The sequence below is a fragment of the Liolophura sinensis genome, chromosome 8, assembly GCF_032854445.1.
Source record: "Liolophura sinensis isolate JHLJ2023 chromosome 8, CUHK_Ljap_v2, whole genome shotgun sequence".
NCBI lineage: Eukaryota > Metazoa > Mollusca > Polyplacophora > Chitonida > Chitonidae > Liolophura > Liolophura sinensis.
Genome location: NC_088302.1, coordinates 26,420,233 through 26,435,256, shown reverse-complemented (window position 1 = coordinate 26,435,256; position 15,024 = coordinate 26,420,233). Strand labels below are relative to the sequence as shown.

General features: G+C 38.8%; 1 protein-coding gene across 1 annotated transcript; it reads left to right on the top strand.

Moving 5' to 3' along the window:
- Nucleotides 1-1,187: 1,187 nt before the first annotated feature.
- LOC135472973 (enhancer of mRNA-decapping protein 3-like) lies at nucleotides 1,188-14,526 on the top strand. Its single transcript, XM_064752727.1, has 7 exons — nucleotides 1,188-1,299; nucleotides 4,878-5,043; nucleotides 5,376-5,749; nucleotides 6,135-6,452; nucleotides 7,148-7,301; nucleotides 7,627-7,847; nucleotides 8,767-14,526. The coding sequence occupies exons 2-7, from the start codon at nucleotides 4,880-4,882 to the stop codon at nucleotides 9,099-9,101; spliced, it is 1,566 nt and encodes a 521-aa protein (XP_064608797.1). The 5' UTR covers nucleotides 1,188-1,299; nucleotides 4,878-4,879; the 3' UTR covers nucleotides 9,102-14,526.
- Nucleotides 14,527-15,024: the final 498 nt, after the last annotated feature.

Sequence of the window (15,024 nt, the reverse complement as noted above, 5' to 3'; positions counted from 1 at the left end):
AGATATCTGAATTTTTTTTGAATTCCACAGCCATTCTATAATACGTAACATGGCGACCTGTTCAAATTGTTGCGGTGTAAACATGACTGATTTCAGCAGAACTAGCTCCTTAGCCCATTTTCATCCAACAAACATGGGATCAACTCGGCTAGGGATTGTGGATTAAGAAAGCGTCACGTAGGAAATGATACAGTGCATATTCCACATGCAGCAAGAAATGACCTATAGGGGGAAGTTCTTAATCTGATGGTGGATTCAAGCAGATATGTTAACCACGATAACCCCAGGTGGAGAAACAGTTGGAAAAGTGGAGACTGAAGGCTTTATTATTTCTTAATTTGAAGAGGCAATGTATGGTGCCAGTTGAAAGTCGTTTCATACCTTTACTTCTTAATGGCCCATACATGATTATGTTGGAGGCGTTCCAACAAACCCCTGCTTCATTTTTTTATTTATTTGATTGGTGTTTTAATTAAACCATACTCAAGAATATTTCACTTATACAATAACGGCCAGCATTAGGGTGGGAGGAAACTGGGCAGAGCCCGGGGGGCAACCCACGACTATCTGCAGGTTGTTGTCAGACCTTCCTACTTACGGTCGGTGCCCGGCTTTATGGCACTACAAGCCCAAAACTACGGCACAATTTATTGTCGTTCACAATTCACATGACCTGTGAAGACTGTGATGTTGACTAACATATTGTAACTTTCGGCTATCATTAGTCCTAATTTTCAAAATATTCACTTCCAATTCATCTTTTACCTCGTCGTCTGCAAGGTGATGTCGAGTAAAGTACCCGGATGTGCGAAATCAATGTTTGCATCGGAATATGTAAAATACATAGAGAACAGTAACTACTCAGAAAAAAATCAACGTAGCCCTACGTGGGTTAATGATTCTGGAGATGTAATTAGAACCGTATGCTGCAACTTGTGAAAGGCTCTGTTGACTGACCCGGTTTTCAAATCAACAAGTTTGCTGTTGGGTCAACTTGACATAAGGTGAAGGTCAACCACTTAATACATATAAAACATTGATAAATTCAGAGTTAACGAGTTGAGTGTGTTCCATGTATACTATTACTGAACTGTTTCGACAAACAACGAGGTAGTTTCAGGAAAGTCCAACGTCTGAAATCCCAAATCGATGTTTGTGATTTACACAATAGCATTTCCTATTGGTGTAAGCGACCCACCATATTCGATGGAAGTCATTGTTGTTGTTCATGTAACTTGTATCCTTTTTTCGCCTCGCTCATTCCTTCTTACCCTTTGATTCACTGATTTACCATTGGCGGTAAGTATGTAAACAGATAATGTCTGTGTGCAGTGATCATAAAATCTGTGTAGATTTCATTTGCTCTCGTTAAGCTGAGAAGAAATTCCTGATAAATGTCGATGTACTCCGTGCTCAACATGGCGTTGAAATATAAACAGCTGTGGAAGATTAAAGAGTAATGGACTGGCTGAAACCCATAGTTCTTTTGTGTGTGTAATGTATTGTGTATAATGTATTGTATATAATATGTTGTATATAATGTATTGTATATAATGTATTGTAGTTAATTCCATCTCAAGTCCACCATGTTGTGTCAGCCTTTTGCAGTTTAAGTTATTGGAAGGATTGACTTACACAAACACTTAGCTGCTCGGTCCTACATTACCCCAACAGATATACATATAAAAGTGAATAGCTGTGTGGGCTGTAGTGAAGACTAAATTAGTATTTAAGTGTAGCTATCACATAATTGCTTATGTCACTCATTTATGCTCCCCTGAATGAGGCTGGCCAAAAATGCAGGAAATCCTTTTCCAGCGTATTCCATGTGACAAAGGATGTGCTCTTTGAATCTCGAGGCTAACAGTAAGGATGTTCACTGATTTTTTTATTGTACTTCTTGAAGTAAGGTAATGACTGTCAGTCATACATGGAGCACACACAATGCTTCTTTGACTGGAAACATCACACATCAGTATCACAACACCAGATTAGAGCCGAAATGTTCGCGTAAATAAGAAAGTAATTTTGTCAATTCAGCATCAATTCAAATCCAATTTTTAATGCCAGAAATGAGCATTGTAGTCATTACTAATCATTGACCCAGTTGTAAAACAAGAGTCTGGAACATATAGTAATAGCCTTTTAGTCGAATGTTATTGTATATAATCGCAAAAAAATTTTTTTAATGAACTTACTCCAAAATCAATGTTTTAAAATAGAATGGTTGGAACTCTTTAGAGAGTGAGGAACATAAGAAACAGGAAATTATGCAACAGCAACATAGTTACATATATCAATATGGATAGGATCACTAATGTCAGGAGGGTCCACAGGGATTGGGTCAAACAAATCCAATTAGAAAAGACAGAATTTACATCTAAAAGTAACTGTTGCAGATGGATAAACATTTTGTAAACAAGAAAGGATACACATGCATTCTCTATTGGGCCAACCGGCCCGGATAGCACAGTTGGTAGAGCGTCCGCTTCGGGACCGGTAGATCCAGGATCAATCCTTGATCGAGTCACACCTAAGACTTTAAAAGAGGAAGTTGTAACTTCCTCACTTTCAGCATGAAGGGGATAGTGCAACGACTGGTTGACCCATATCAGTATAATGGCTCGGGCGGGGCGGCTTACTTGCCTTCGGTAAGCCGTCTCAGTGAAGCAGCACTAAATAAAAGAGCAGTGGAAATCCGTCCTGCAACAAGGAGGCACATTACATGTACATGCACCCAAAGGATTCCTTCGTCGTCATATGACTGAAAAATTGTTGAGTACGACGTTAAACCCCAAACACTCACTCACTCACTCTATTGGGCCATGACATTTTTTCCTTTGTTGTGAAGGAAACAATTGCAGCAATATTTATAAAGTCCAAATTGCATGACTTGGCTAAAGACCTGTTACGTCACAAAAACTTCTAGAAAACATTTTTTTTTTTTCGAGTTTGGTATTAGATGATTAGATTTACTAATTAACGGTACTAAAAAATGGAGCTTTCTCTTGCTTCCTACTAAGCATTTAAGTATGCTGGATGAAGGGGAACTTTAAAAGCTCTTATTGCACTTAACACATACCATGAAAATTGCAATTACAAACAGAAGAATTAAAAAATTTTCACGTTATACAGGGAGGAATTCACAAGTGTAGTGGTATCTTTGGCATATGAGGGCACTGCTCAGGGGTCACTTTTCCGAAGAACTGTTCCATTAAACTAACGGAAAGACTAACGGAAAATAATTGGGATTGCTTAATTAAAGGTTGTTGACTGGAGGTAGATGCTACTGGCTGGGGACTGGATATAGAATGTACGGGGGTACTATATTGTGATATGATGAAATTTAGGTTGGAGCAATACTTTGGTTGGACAAATTATCCTGCTTATGTGTGAAAAAGAATTTAGATGGTGGTATGTTAGCGGGTTTTATCACATTTTTGTAAAAAGTAGGCTAACCTTTCAATGCTGATGTAACCTGTTTGGTTGAAGTAATCATCTCCACGACGTCCTCCACTGATCTGCATTGACCTCCATGTGATTCCACACTGACCTCCATGTGATTCCACACTGACCTCCATGTGATTCCACACTGACCTCCATGTGATTCCACATTGTCCAAGCTCTGTTCTCTGGACTCATGGCCTTCTGTTCTGGTGCTGCTTTTAGGGATTGTTTCATCTGCATAATTTCTAATCTTTGATTTCATATACTTGTACCTCTCTGTTTCTAAATGGCTGAAAGCTTTTTACTTTGGATGCGAGCTTGATTGAGAATAGCCGATTGCTGAGTTGGATTTTAGGTCCTCAAGCACTGCCCGCTGCTGTGGCAGGTCCACAGCAAAGTCGACACCATGTGTTCAACAGATGCATTTGGTTTAAAGGAGCGCAGGTGTTTTAAGACGGCAAGCTGATTTTCTCCAGTGAATTGGATTTAGGTACACTCAAATCCAAAATCTAAGCAACAGATCTTTAATCAGGATTGTTCTTCATCTCACTTCTGGCAGCCAGTGTTTGACTTGCCGTGTGAACACAACCAAAGTGGCTGTGCAAATAAGACTTAGTGCTTCCAAAATGTAGTCCAAATGTGTATTCTCTGTGGATGGTAAACAAGATTGAAACATGCCGGTATGAAGATGTGGAATTTCAGAGTGAATTTAGAACTTTGAATCAAATATCAGAGCTGGATTGGCTCTTAGTTTTTCGAATCCATTTTGAACAGCTGCTCTAATAGAGATCATGTCTAGAATATGTTGGGCTTGATCTTTGGAAGAATCATGCGTTGAAGAGGGGAAGTGAAAAACTGGTGGAAAACAGTAATGGCTCTAATGATTACAATATCTCACAGTATCTCATCTTGTAGGTCAGCACATACATATTCGATTAATTGGCTTTCCTTGTTTTTTGTGTGAAATAAAGTTTCTTAAGTCTGCAAGGTGGTTGATAATGGCTACAGCATGGTTCTTTTTTTTTTTTTTTTTGAGGTACCTACGTGTACTGTCATAATTGAATATTTTTGTTTGTACTTTATCATCCTTCATTGATTAAAGGAATTATCACTACCGATATGAACTCAAGCTGGCCTCTTACATCATGTACATGTACATGATATTACAAACTGAGAATCACACACATTACAGTTATTGTTACAAGTATTTCAGGCTGCCAGCCTAGCAAATTGTGATGATCAGCCCAGACATGACAGAAGTTAATACTGTTGGAGTTTTATACAAAAAGGCTAATACGTGTAAGTTGAGAATTTTGAAGAAATGCTGTCATGTCTTTTGATCATGTGAAATGCATATTTATGGATAAAAGTTACCTGTGATATCTGTTTATAAGGTGTAAACTAAAGAGGTAAATTGTTTTGATGTACAGAGATGAGTGCTAGCTGGGTAGGGAGTGTCATCTCTGTGGACTGTGGGGATGCTTTAGGGACGTACCAGGGGCAGGTGAAGACTGTGGATGATACAGCACAGACCCTGACACTGTCAAGCGCTTTCAGGAATGGACTCAAATGTGAAGTGAAGGAGCTGACCCTAAGGTAGCTGTCCATTTGCCCTGTCAAACCATATCAAAGAGAATCGAATGAAAAATTAAATTCATGTATTAAGTACTGGTAAGTTTAAGGTTGATTAAATTCCATCTGGATCGTGTAGAATATTAGAGCTGACATGATTATTAAGCCGGGCAGACTGAGATAGTGTAGAACTGTAGTACATGATAAACCTGTACATGTATTAAAGCATTGGCTGTTTCTAAACCATTATTCAGTCCACTCTACTTGTAATGTCAGGAGACATTGACTCTCATATACATGTTTGTAAGCTCGAAACAAAGCCGAAGTAATTTACATATACGTTTATATATTTGCAGCGCGAGGGACATCAGATACCTGAAGATTCTCATGTCTCCTAGCGACGCTGCTAGGATTCCGACCAAGCAGGCTACACCATCCAAGCTGACTAAAGAGCTTTATGTTGAGGAGCCAGTAACAGTTGGAGCTGCGTCACCCAAGAACTCTCACCTGCACCAGGCAAAGGATAATAACAACCGATCTTATAATGGACGGAGCCCCATCAACCATGTCAACAGTACGAACTACAGGTTATCACCAGTGAAGCACAAACCAGATAATAACTTCAACCACTCAGGGTACACCAACGGACTAACCAATGGGAATAATGGAAACCGAAATCAGCGACACACACCTGTAAACGATGAATGCCACAGGCCAAGGAGGAATTCAGGTAATCGTATGTTATGTTTACTTATCATAATCTATTGAATCATACATTGATATATTTGAATGACGTGTAACAGTTGACTCAAGATTTTCTTTCTTAAACCGCAACAGTCAGATTAATGAAGGAAGATAACTGAATGCCAAGAGTAATAAAACCAAAGCCCATCATTCACTCATTGGCACTTAACATACGTCCTGACATAGAGCCGCACTTGAACAAGAGAGCTGGGTTTAACCGTATTGGTCAGGAACTGATCAGCTATAAATCTTGTAGGTTGAATGAGCCAATTAGAGCCATGTGTCATGCTTATTGTGCACAGTTGTACCATGTTCATTTAAATGTTTATAAATGTTTATACATGTGTTCTTTATCTTTTTTATACATGTAGCTTCTGAAGTGAAGAAGAAATCAAGCACCCCAAGAAAAATAGACTTCAAGAAGAGGTCGACCCCAAAGGAGGATTGTTTTAGTGCTCCAACTGAATCCTACCTGGATGATTTTGACTTTGAAAAGAATTTGGCCTTGTTTGATAAGAAAGCAGTATTTGAGGAAATTGAGAGTTCAGGAAACGGCACTGTGATCTTTGCTGGTAATGGAGAAAAAAGACCAGCCAAGTACAGGTGTGACGAAAATGTGCTGCAGTCAGAACCAGTGGTTCTTTCACAGATAAAGGTTCCAAGCTCAGATGCAAAGTGCTATGTTACAGGTAAAGTGCTGAGTTACAAGTGTGTCATTTGACCTGTGTTGTGGTGTAAAGGCTTATTGGCACTGAATGCCAATTCTTGTTTTTGGAAGTGTTACTAACAGTGCAGAAATAACTACCAAAACATGCTGTGAAAAGATCACCATAGTACATTCTTGTGTTCCTGGTAATGAGTTAGTCATGTAAAAACCCTAGAAACAATACCATATGAGCATTTTCAAAAGAAGCCTTGATCAGATGTGGCTAAGGGGCACTTTCTCTGACATGTCTGATGTGCCGCACAAGGTCTGACTCTCTGATCAGTGATGCATTGTCCTGTACTTCAGAGTCAAGCAAAATTTGTCACTTGAAAAGAGCTATGCCTTAGGTCAAACACAGTATGTGTCTTCCTCAAGAAGAAAAAATGTGTATTTTGTCTTCACATATCAACATGTAGCACTTCAACTCATTCTGTACATGCCATGTATTACTGGTGACCAATCCAGTTGCTGTGCATTCAAGTCCAGCTCCTGCTGGCTTCCTCCCCGGACGTGCAACGTGCAGATGGTCATGGGTTTCCACTGGGCTGTGCCCGGTTTCAACACACCATTATGCTGGTCACTGTCGTATAAGTTAAATAATCTTGAGTACGGCATAAAACACCAATGAAATAAATAAATAAGATATTATTGGTGCATAATTTTGCTTTATGATTGTAGATTCAGGGTTGAGGGTTCCTAGTATATCTCACAGCATGCGCAAACAGTTGCTGTCTGCAGCTGAACTGGCAGGTTTGAATGAACCACGGTTATTGGAGATGGTGGGGCGGTCAGCCAGTGAAATGGTCCTACAATTGCTAGGTGGATGTCACAGGTACCTCTTGCTCATATCCGTGTACAACTATCTGCAGTGCTATAGATAAGGGGCGTGTTAGAATCTTTTACATGTAATGTAATGTAATAATTAAAAGCTTGTTTAATTATGAAAGCAGTGTCTTTTAATTTGCTTAATTTGTGCCTGGTTTGTTGATGATAAATGGATTTCTCTGTTCAGCCATTATTCCTGTGATGTAAACCAGTCTTCCTTTACCTCCTGCAGGTAGTGCTGCACTAGCACTAAAAAAAAATTCTCATAAAAGGATAGGTGCTAGTGTCTGATCACAGTTCCATAGTACATGCAATGATGTTTCTGTCGGCAGAATGTCACCTCAAAACAACCACCAGCGCCCTGTGGTTGTGGTTCTGTGTGGTTGCCATGGCCAAGGTGCCCAGGGAGTGAACTGTGCTAGACAGTTGGCCAACCACAATGTCCATACCACTGTATTTGTCCCAGGCCAACCTAGTGAGCATAATACAGCCTTGGAGCAGGAACTCCGTCTGTATGAACTCACAGGCAACAAGAAAACCTCTGATATTAAGGGTAAATTATCTACATGTATATACGGATGTCTATGCAGTGTGTTAAAGAGGAAACCAAATCATGCATGTATTCAACTGTATGTTATTTATTTGTTAACTTGTGTTTGGTTGTGATTTTTGGTGAGTGACGACCTTGGTACATGCTGACTCTTATGTTACAGTATGAAGCCGTCTGCGGTCAGACTGGCAAATTATAAATTTAGATCTATACGATTGAGATACATATATAGGTTGAAGAAAGTTTGCACCAGGACCTTTCACTTTATGTACAAGTAAAATGTGCTGCTCAACTTCATTCAGATGTCATTACTTCGATATGCCTTGACATGGGTTTTGTGATCATTTGGGGTCTTCTTCGATACTTTTACTTCCTTCTCTTATCTTTTAGAAAGAGAAAATGATATAAGGTGATCAGGTGATACATGTAACTGGGCCATTCAGCCTGGATAGCTTGTGTGCACATTGCAGGACAACAAACAGCTAGCAAGACACCAGTTTCGACGCATCAATAAAACCTAATAAATACGACAATAAACCTATTATTTAATCTATGATCATAAAACTCAAAGTTCATCAAGGGCAAAACTGCCATTGACAAATGTGTGTATACAGGAGAGCAGCTAAATATATATATACTTAATACATGTACATTTAAGTATAATATGCGTTACATGCTAAGAATTGAAATTAGCTACATGAATTCAACATGTATTGTAATGTACAAATGAAGTATGAGGACTGTCACAACATACATGTAAATGTCATATTGCTTACTGTAAATGTATCTTGAGGGCATTTTCCATGTAGTCATTATTCTCACTTTGTCTATGAACACTACAGAACACATGTGCATGTGTATGTTTCAGCTGTGCATACTTCAATCCAGGGAGTCCCACATTTATTGATGTGTTCCTTTTCAGATTTACCCAACGGTACAGTTGATATGATTATCACAGCCATAGATGGCCAGGATAACCCTGGTGTGAAGGAAGAGGCCTGGTACAGACTTCTGGCTGACTGGGTACCAAGCATGAGGGTGCCAGTGCTGGCCATCGACCCTCCCCCTGACGGCACAGCCTTTCAGAGTAAGTGGAGCCTGGGACTGGGCTTGCCCCTCAATCTGCCTCCGTCCTGTGGGCAGGTCTACCTGTCTGATCTCAGTCTACCAAAGAAGGTCTTCACTGACCTGGGCATCAAGTACATGTCCCCATTTGGCCACAAGTTTGTCATTCCACTACACGCTGTAAAGGCCTGACACATAGGTGATGTATAACATAGCATATCTCATCTCAGTCTGTGGCCTTTAAGGGCCCTGATCCTCTCATGTACTTGTACGTTTGTTTACAGCATTGTAGTTATCAGACCATTGTTTTTTTAACCACAGTGCATCGTGTGGAACTTTTTCCAGTCATGGAAGGCCCCGTGTACATGTAAAGCATGTAAAGTGTATATGTAAATTTGTTTGTATTCATTTTGTGGCATTATGTGGAGACTTGCTCCATTCTAGTGTATATATTTTTAAAACATTTTGTTTAATCAGTACAGTAATTAGAAAAAAAAAAGAACAAACTTTGAAGTATGTTTTTTTTTCTGTTTGAGCATATTATTCTTTCAGCTTACCTTTCATATCTTGTAACCAAATATGATTCTTTTATTATGTCTGCAATGTTAATTTTTGCTTCCACACTTATTTGCCTTTAAAGATGATACAGCCTTATGTACAGTGTAAATAGTTTTAACTGTGACATATCTTTGTCTCGTTCAGTCTGAACAAATGAAATCTTGATGATCTCAGTTGTAATCTTGTTATTTGCCTAGTTATACTAATCTGTTGTTTTGCAAAAACTGCTTTGATGCATACAAATATGAGCATGTATACAGGGATATACATTTTGTTTTTTTTCGGGTGTTAAAGACATGGTATTATAATTACTATTGCACTGTAACTCCCGGTAAACCTAAATCACCGGGACATACATTGTTCATATTGATGTTCCAGAGTAACTATCATTTAAGAATTTTGTTGTCGTGTTTGTAAGATGTTAAGAGAGAGCATGAGAAGCCACGTTTGTGTTGTAAAGTTTACAAGGGCCAGGTGCCTTTGCAATTCATCATTCTCCTTTAATATTGTATTGAGAATTGGCACATAAATGTTCAGGTATTACTACAGGCCTGGGTCAGAGTATTTATGTTTTCTCTCTCTCATGAGTTTTAAACCTAAATATTGACCAAAGTATCATAGAACAAGTGCTTACAAAGAATGAATGTGTGAAAGTACAGACATGCATGTTTGAAATTACATAACAGCTATCATTTCTAAGATTTTAAGTGGCTGGAAAGTGTTTGTAGAGTATGATAGTCCATTCGTGTTAGCAGTACGTTGAAAGTGTATGGGTAATCTGCTCAGTTTGACAGGAGATACACCGTAGAGGTCTTATCACGTGACCACTATTTATTATCTTACGCATGTATTATGTATTTGGCTGGTTCATCAATGTTGTGCAGGTGAAAGTATTAGGTCAGCTGGACTATTTTTATTGTGTGTGAATGACCAAATCTGACATCATGAGATCTCGATTAGATTTGAAGGTAACCATTACTGTATATTGATTCATGAAGCACATGTGTGGTTCTTTTTCTTTTTTTTTCTCCCCATTTTATGATTGTTTATATTTTTTTTCAAGAATTGTAGTTTTATAATCTCAGAACTTTGTAAATATGTAATGTATGTTACAAGATTTTATGTATTTTTGACAGTATTAAGCTAGTCCTACCAACTTGACTGTTACAAATGGTCACTCATGTTATACATCATAAAGACTAGATTTTATACCATTGTCTTCTGTGATTAACGGTACAGCTACTAGACAAATCTGCCACACTCCATCTGTAATGCGTGTACCATTGTGAAAATATGTAAATGTAGGTTCAGAATTTGTCAGGGTCCAGATACCTGGCTCAAAGTGGATGTCTAGGTGTCAGATTATAAGCTAGTGGTACAACATGTGCTAGAATGTATTAAATCCTTCACTGTACAGATGTCAAACTAGCGCAGACAAAGGACACACCTGTGCTGAAAACTTTTCCTCTTGTAATATGTGATAAATCAGACTATAGTGCTCAACAGACACTTCTAGTATGTGTCACACTTCCTTAACCTGGCCTGGTAGATTGATACTTCATCTGTATGGGTACACATCCGCCAGAAGCACATCATTTTTCTGTGTGTACCAGCGTGAAGAGACCAGAGTCATGTAATATCAGCGGTTTGAGGCACTGGTGTACAACGTCTTGTACACTTTGGTGTTGAAATCTTCAGGGGATGTATTTGAGGACGTCTTAAGGAAATGCTGAATCTGGAATAGTGATTTATCAATTTATGTGCTTGTGTGATAGCAGAAAAGATTCATAAGATCCGTGATTGTTGACCGAGTTTTCAAGGTGCCAAAAGATTGATTTTAAAAATCCCCAAGACATTTTGGAGCTCTTTGATACACAATCAATCGGGACTATGCCATCTTAACAAAGGCTGCAGGACAAATCTATTGCATCAAAGAAATGATGAGGATGGTTGAAATCTGTACATTTAGAACCTGTTGTACCTCTGGGGTGACATGTTTTCACACCAAACTACTAACGTTCAGTTGAGCAGCATTAATGTGAACACAAGGCTATTCCCCTTGGACAAAGATAAGGATGTGGGATAATGACTTGTACATTGTGAACCATAGGGCTGCCATTTCATGATATTGGACAGAAATTATCCCGCTGTGCCATACCAGATTGAAAGTAAACAAAGTGCTTGAAGGAATCTCAAAAGAAAAAGAAGAAAATAACTGGAGGAATGTATTTAATAAGTTTTTTGTGCGCTTATGTATGCTTGGTTTTTCATACATAGTGATTGAGGCAGAAACTTTGGGATGAAAAAAAAAAAAATGACGTGGACAAAAATATTTTTGCTGTAAGGAAAGTGCTAGGAGTGGTAAGTGCATGTAAATGTACCAAAGTGTGGTTCAAAATATTGTTTCCTGGAGGCATGCTTTCATGCTAGTGCTGCAGATAGGGGTAAAACTTGACCAAACGCATGACTACTGCTGTGGGACTGTACACTTTACAAGTCAGTGATGCAGCCTGGACAGGCTTGTGTGCAGAAAAACATTGTTAAAGTGCACAACCAAGCAGAAGACCATGGTATGTTGTGAATTCAAATGCTTCCAGAAATTTGTGCGTGTCTTATCAGCATTGGATACTGTGATTCGGAAAGGACAAGATTTGTATCTTTCCATGCGGATTCCTGTGGAGCTTTGTGAGAGCCAGTTTTACGGAGTTTTGTGTCTCATTTTAACTTTAGGAAATTTCTGGATATTAACAGAGTATGATTCTCAATTGATTATGGTATACCACAGAATTACTTCCATTGACTAACTTGACAAAGAATGAATGGTTTATTCAGGACAACATAACAGAGAATGATTCCCAAATGACCATTCTCAGCTATAGGATTGCTCTTAGGGACAAGTGTACTCAGGGATTAATCCCTTCCGCTTCTGGTCATGCAAAGGATATCACAGCAGTCGTAGAGAGGAAAATACTCCCCAGAGGCTCACAGGCCGGAGCCCCCAGTCTTCAGACAGTCATTCCTAGTATTGGCTGGGCAGTCTGTCGAGGAACTGATCTGACATGCTACATGTAAATACACCTGAGGTTACTTCTCCAGTGTGAGATGTGCCGGAATGTTTACTGCCCATATCTGTAACATTTCATAGGATAATCCAATGTGGCCAATAATTACCAGCAGCTGAGTGCATACGTGTTCTTTCTGTGGAGCAAGCTGATGAGTACTTGAGTGACAGATACGGTAAATTTGCTTATCAGTGGGTGTGTTTGTCATTATTCATGTCATTCATTGTGAATAAGGAGGTATTTCAACTGTCGTCTAAGGATGTGCCTTTGTCATGCACTTTATGAAGAGAAATGATTTGCGAGCATGTCTTAAACAAAATGTCTTTTTGTGGTTGTGATAAATGTACTATGTTCTGTATAGATGTACACGTGTATCTGATATAGAACTAGGTGTACTATGGGGAACTAAATTGTCCACCTAAAACAAGTACTCCTATGTTCTTTACTCTCTAAAAATGTCACGATTTCCATAGTTATATGTAGTTCACTGCAGGAGACTTACTTGTAGTTCTCAGCAGGAGTTACATGTACATATAGTTCTCAGCGGGAGTTACATGTTTATGTAGTTCTCAGCAGGAGTTACATGTACACATAGATCTCAGCAGGAGGTTCATGCACATGTAGTTCTCAGCGGGAGTTACATGTACACGTAGTTCTCAGCGGGGGTTACGTGTACATGTAGTTCTCAGCGGGAGTTACATGTACACGTAGTTCTCAGCTGTAGTTGTATGTACACGTAGTTCTCAGCTGGAGTTACATGTACACGTAGTTCTCAGCTGGAATTACATGTACATGTAGTTCTCAGCTGGAATTACATGTACGCGTAGTTCTCAGCTGGGGTTACATGTACACGTAGTTCTCAGCTGGAGTTACATGTACAAGTAGTTCTCAAGCAGTTCATCATAATAGCAGAGAGAGTTGTGTTTTTACACAGCTTACAACTGACGTGTAGGTGGCAAATGTTGAACGATCACACCCATTCATGGACTACATTATTACACGTACATACAGGAAGAGCAGCCTGATCAATTTAGTTAGCGGTATCTACCATTCATCTTTTATGGTTTTATCAGCTATAAGCCATTACTGTAGACATATTTGACTTGCTTTAGATGTATTTATCCAAAGGGATAAGTGATGGAAGCTCTTTAGAATTTTACTTACATTTATGCAACTTCACCATCACCAGTGTCAAAAAGCTGTTCATTCTGAATTTATGAGAATGGCATCGCTTCTGACCTACACCAGTATAAATTCACTGGGTGTCTTTTTCAGAGGACTTCCTGATGTCATCTTCATGAATGCCAGTGTTGTGCATCACTGATCACCAGGTTATAGTGTATTTTTTTATTCTGTATATTGTGCTGGACAAGAAAAGCATATGTATGTGGAGGTGCCGTCCATTATTTCACTGAAATGAGTTTCTGACGAACAAGTACATATACACTCATTAGGTACTTCCTTTGTACATCCTAACTGTGGGTTGTAACCATGAGTGTTATCTGAGATTACAGCATCTGGGTAACCATGCATTTTAACTACTGTTCATAACATTAACCCACAGTCCAGGAGATATTCATTAATCTTGAAAATCAGGGTCAGGAGATGTAATTGTGAGTTTTTAAATTGATTTCTTTGTGCGAAAGTGCTGTTAGAAACTACATGTAGTTCACTGTAATGGTGTGTGTGATGTGAAATAATACATGTACAGTGTGTACTTCTGCTAAGATTTTAAGAGTTTCAGATAATAGGCTTATTTATATAGGCCTACATGTACTTTTATTTTCTAAATTGCATTTGAAAGATTAAATGAGGCTTAATGTACGTGTGGCATTTTGTTCCTAAAGCAAGACTGGTGAGATGATCATGTTGATACGTGTAATTGTTATAATCAGCATTAAAATGACTCGCAGGTATATTTTCTTTAAGGTCATTTAACCAGATAATATGCGAAAACACATACAGTAAGATTAAGGTTGTATTCCTGTAAGTATGTACATGTAGATGTATGAGCCACAGGCCTTAATCATGGTGGTTCTGCATATGAACATGTACTGTGAACATGCACTGTGAACATGCTCCAAATATGAATATGGGGATTTACTGTACGTGTGTATAAATCATTGTGTCTTTACATATCTTTGTGAATGTGTATAAATCAGGGTGACCCTATAGATCTGTGTGAATGTGTATAAATCATGGTGACTCTACAGATCTGTGTGAATGTGCATAAATTGTGGTAACTCTACTGATTTGTGTTAATGTGTATAAATCAGGGTGGCTCTGCAGATCTTTGTGAATGTATAAATCAAGGTGGCTCTGCAGATCTGTGTGAATGTGTATAAATTAGGGTGGCTCTGCAGATCTGTGTGAATGTGTGTAAATCAGGTTGGGTCTATAGATCTGTGTGAATATGTATAAATCAGGGTGGCTCTGCAGATCTGTGTGAATGTGTATAAATCAGGTGGCTCTGCAGATCTGTGTGAATGTGTATT

Excerpts from the sequence above, each read along its gene's own strand:
- LOC135472973 (XM_064752727.1), top strand. The coding sequence starts at position 4,880 with ATGAGTGCTAGCTGGGTAGGGAGTGTCATCTCTGTGGACTGTGGGGAT. Across the intron at positions 6,453-7,147 it reads TGCAAAGTGCTATGTTACAG|ATTCAGGGTTGAGGGTTCCT; the intron begins GTAAAGTGCTGA and ends TTATGATTGTAG. Across the intron at positions 7,302-7,626 it reads TTGCTAGGTGGATGTCACAG|AATGTCACCTCAAAACAACC; the intron begins GTACCTCTTGCT and ends TTCTGTCGGCAG.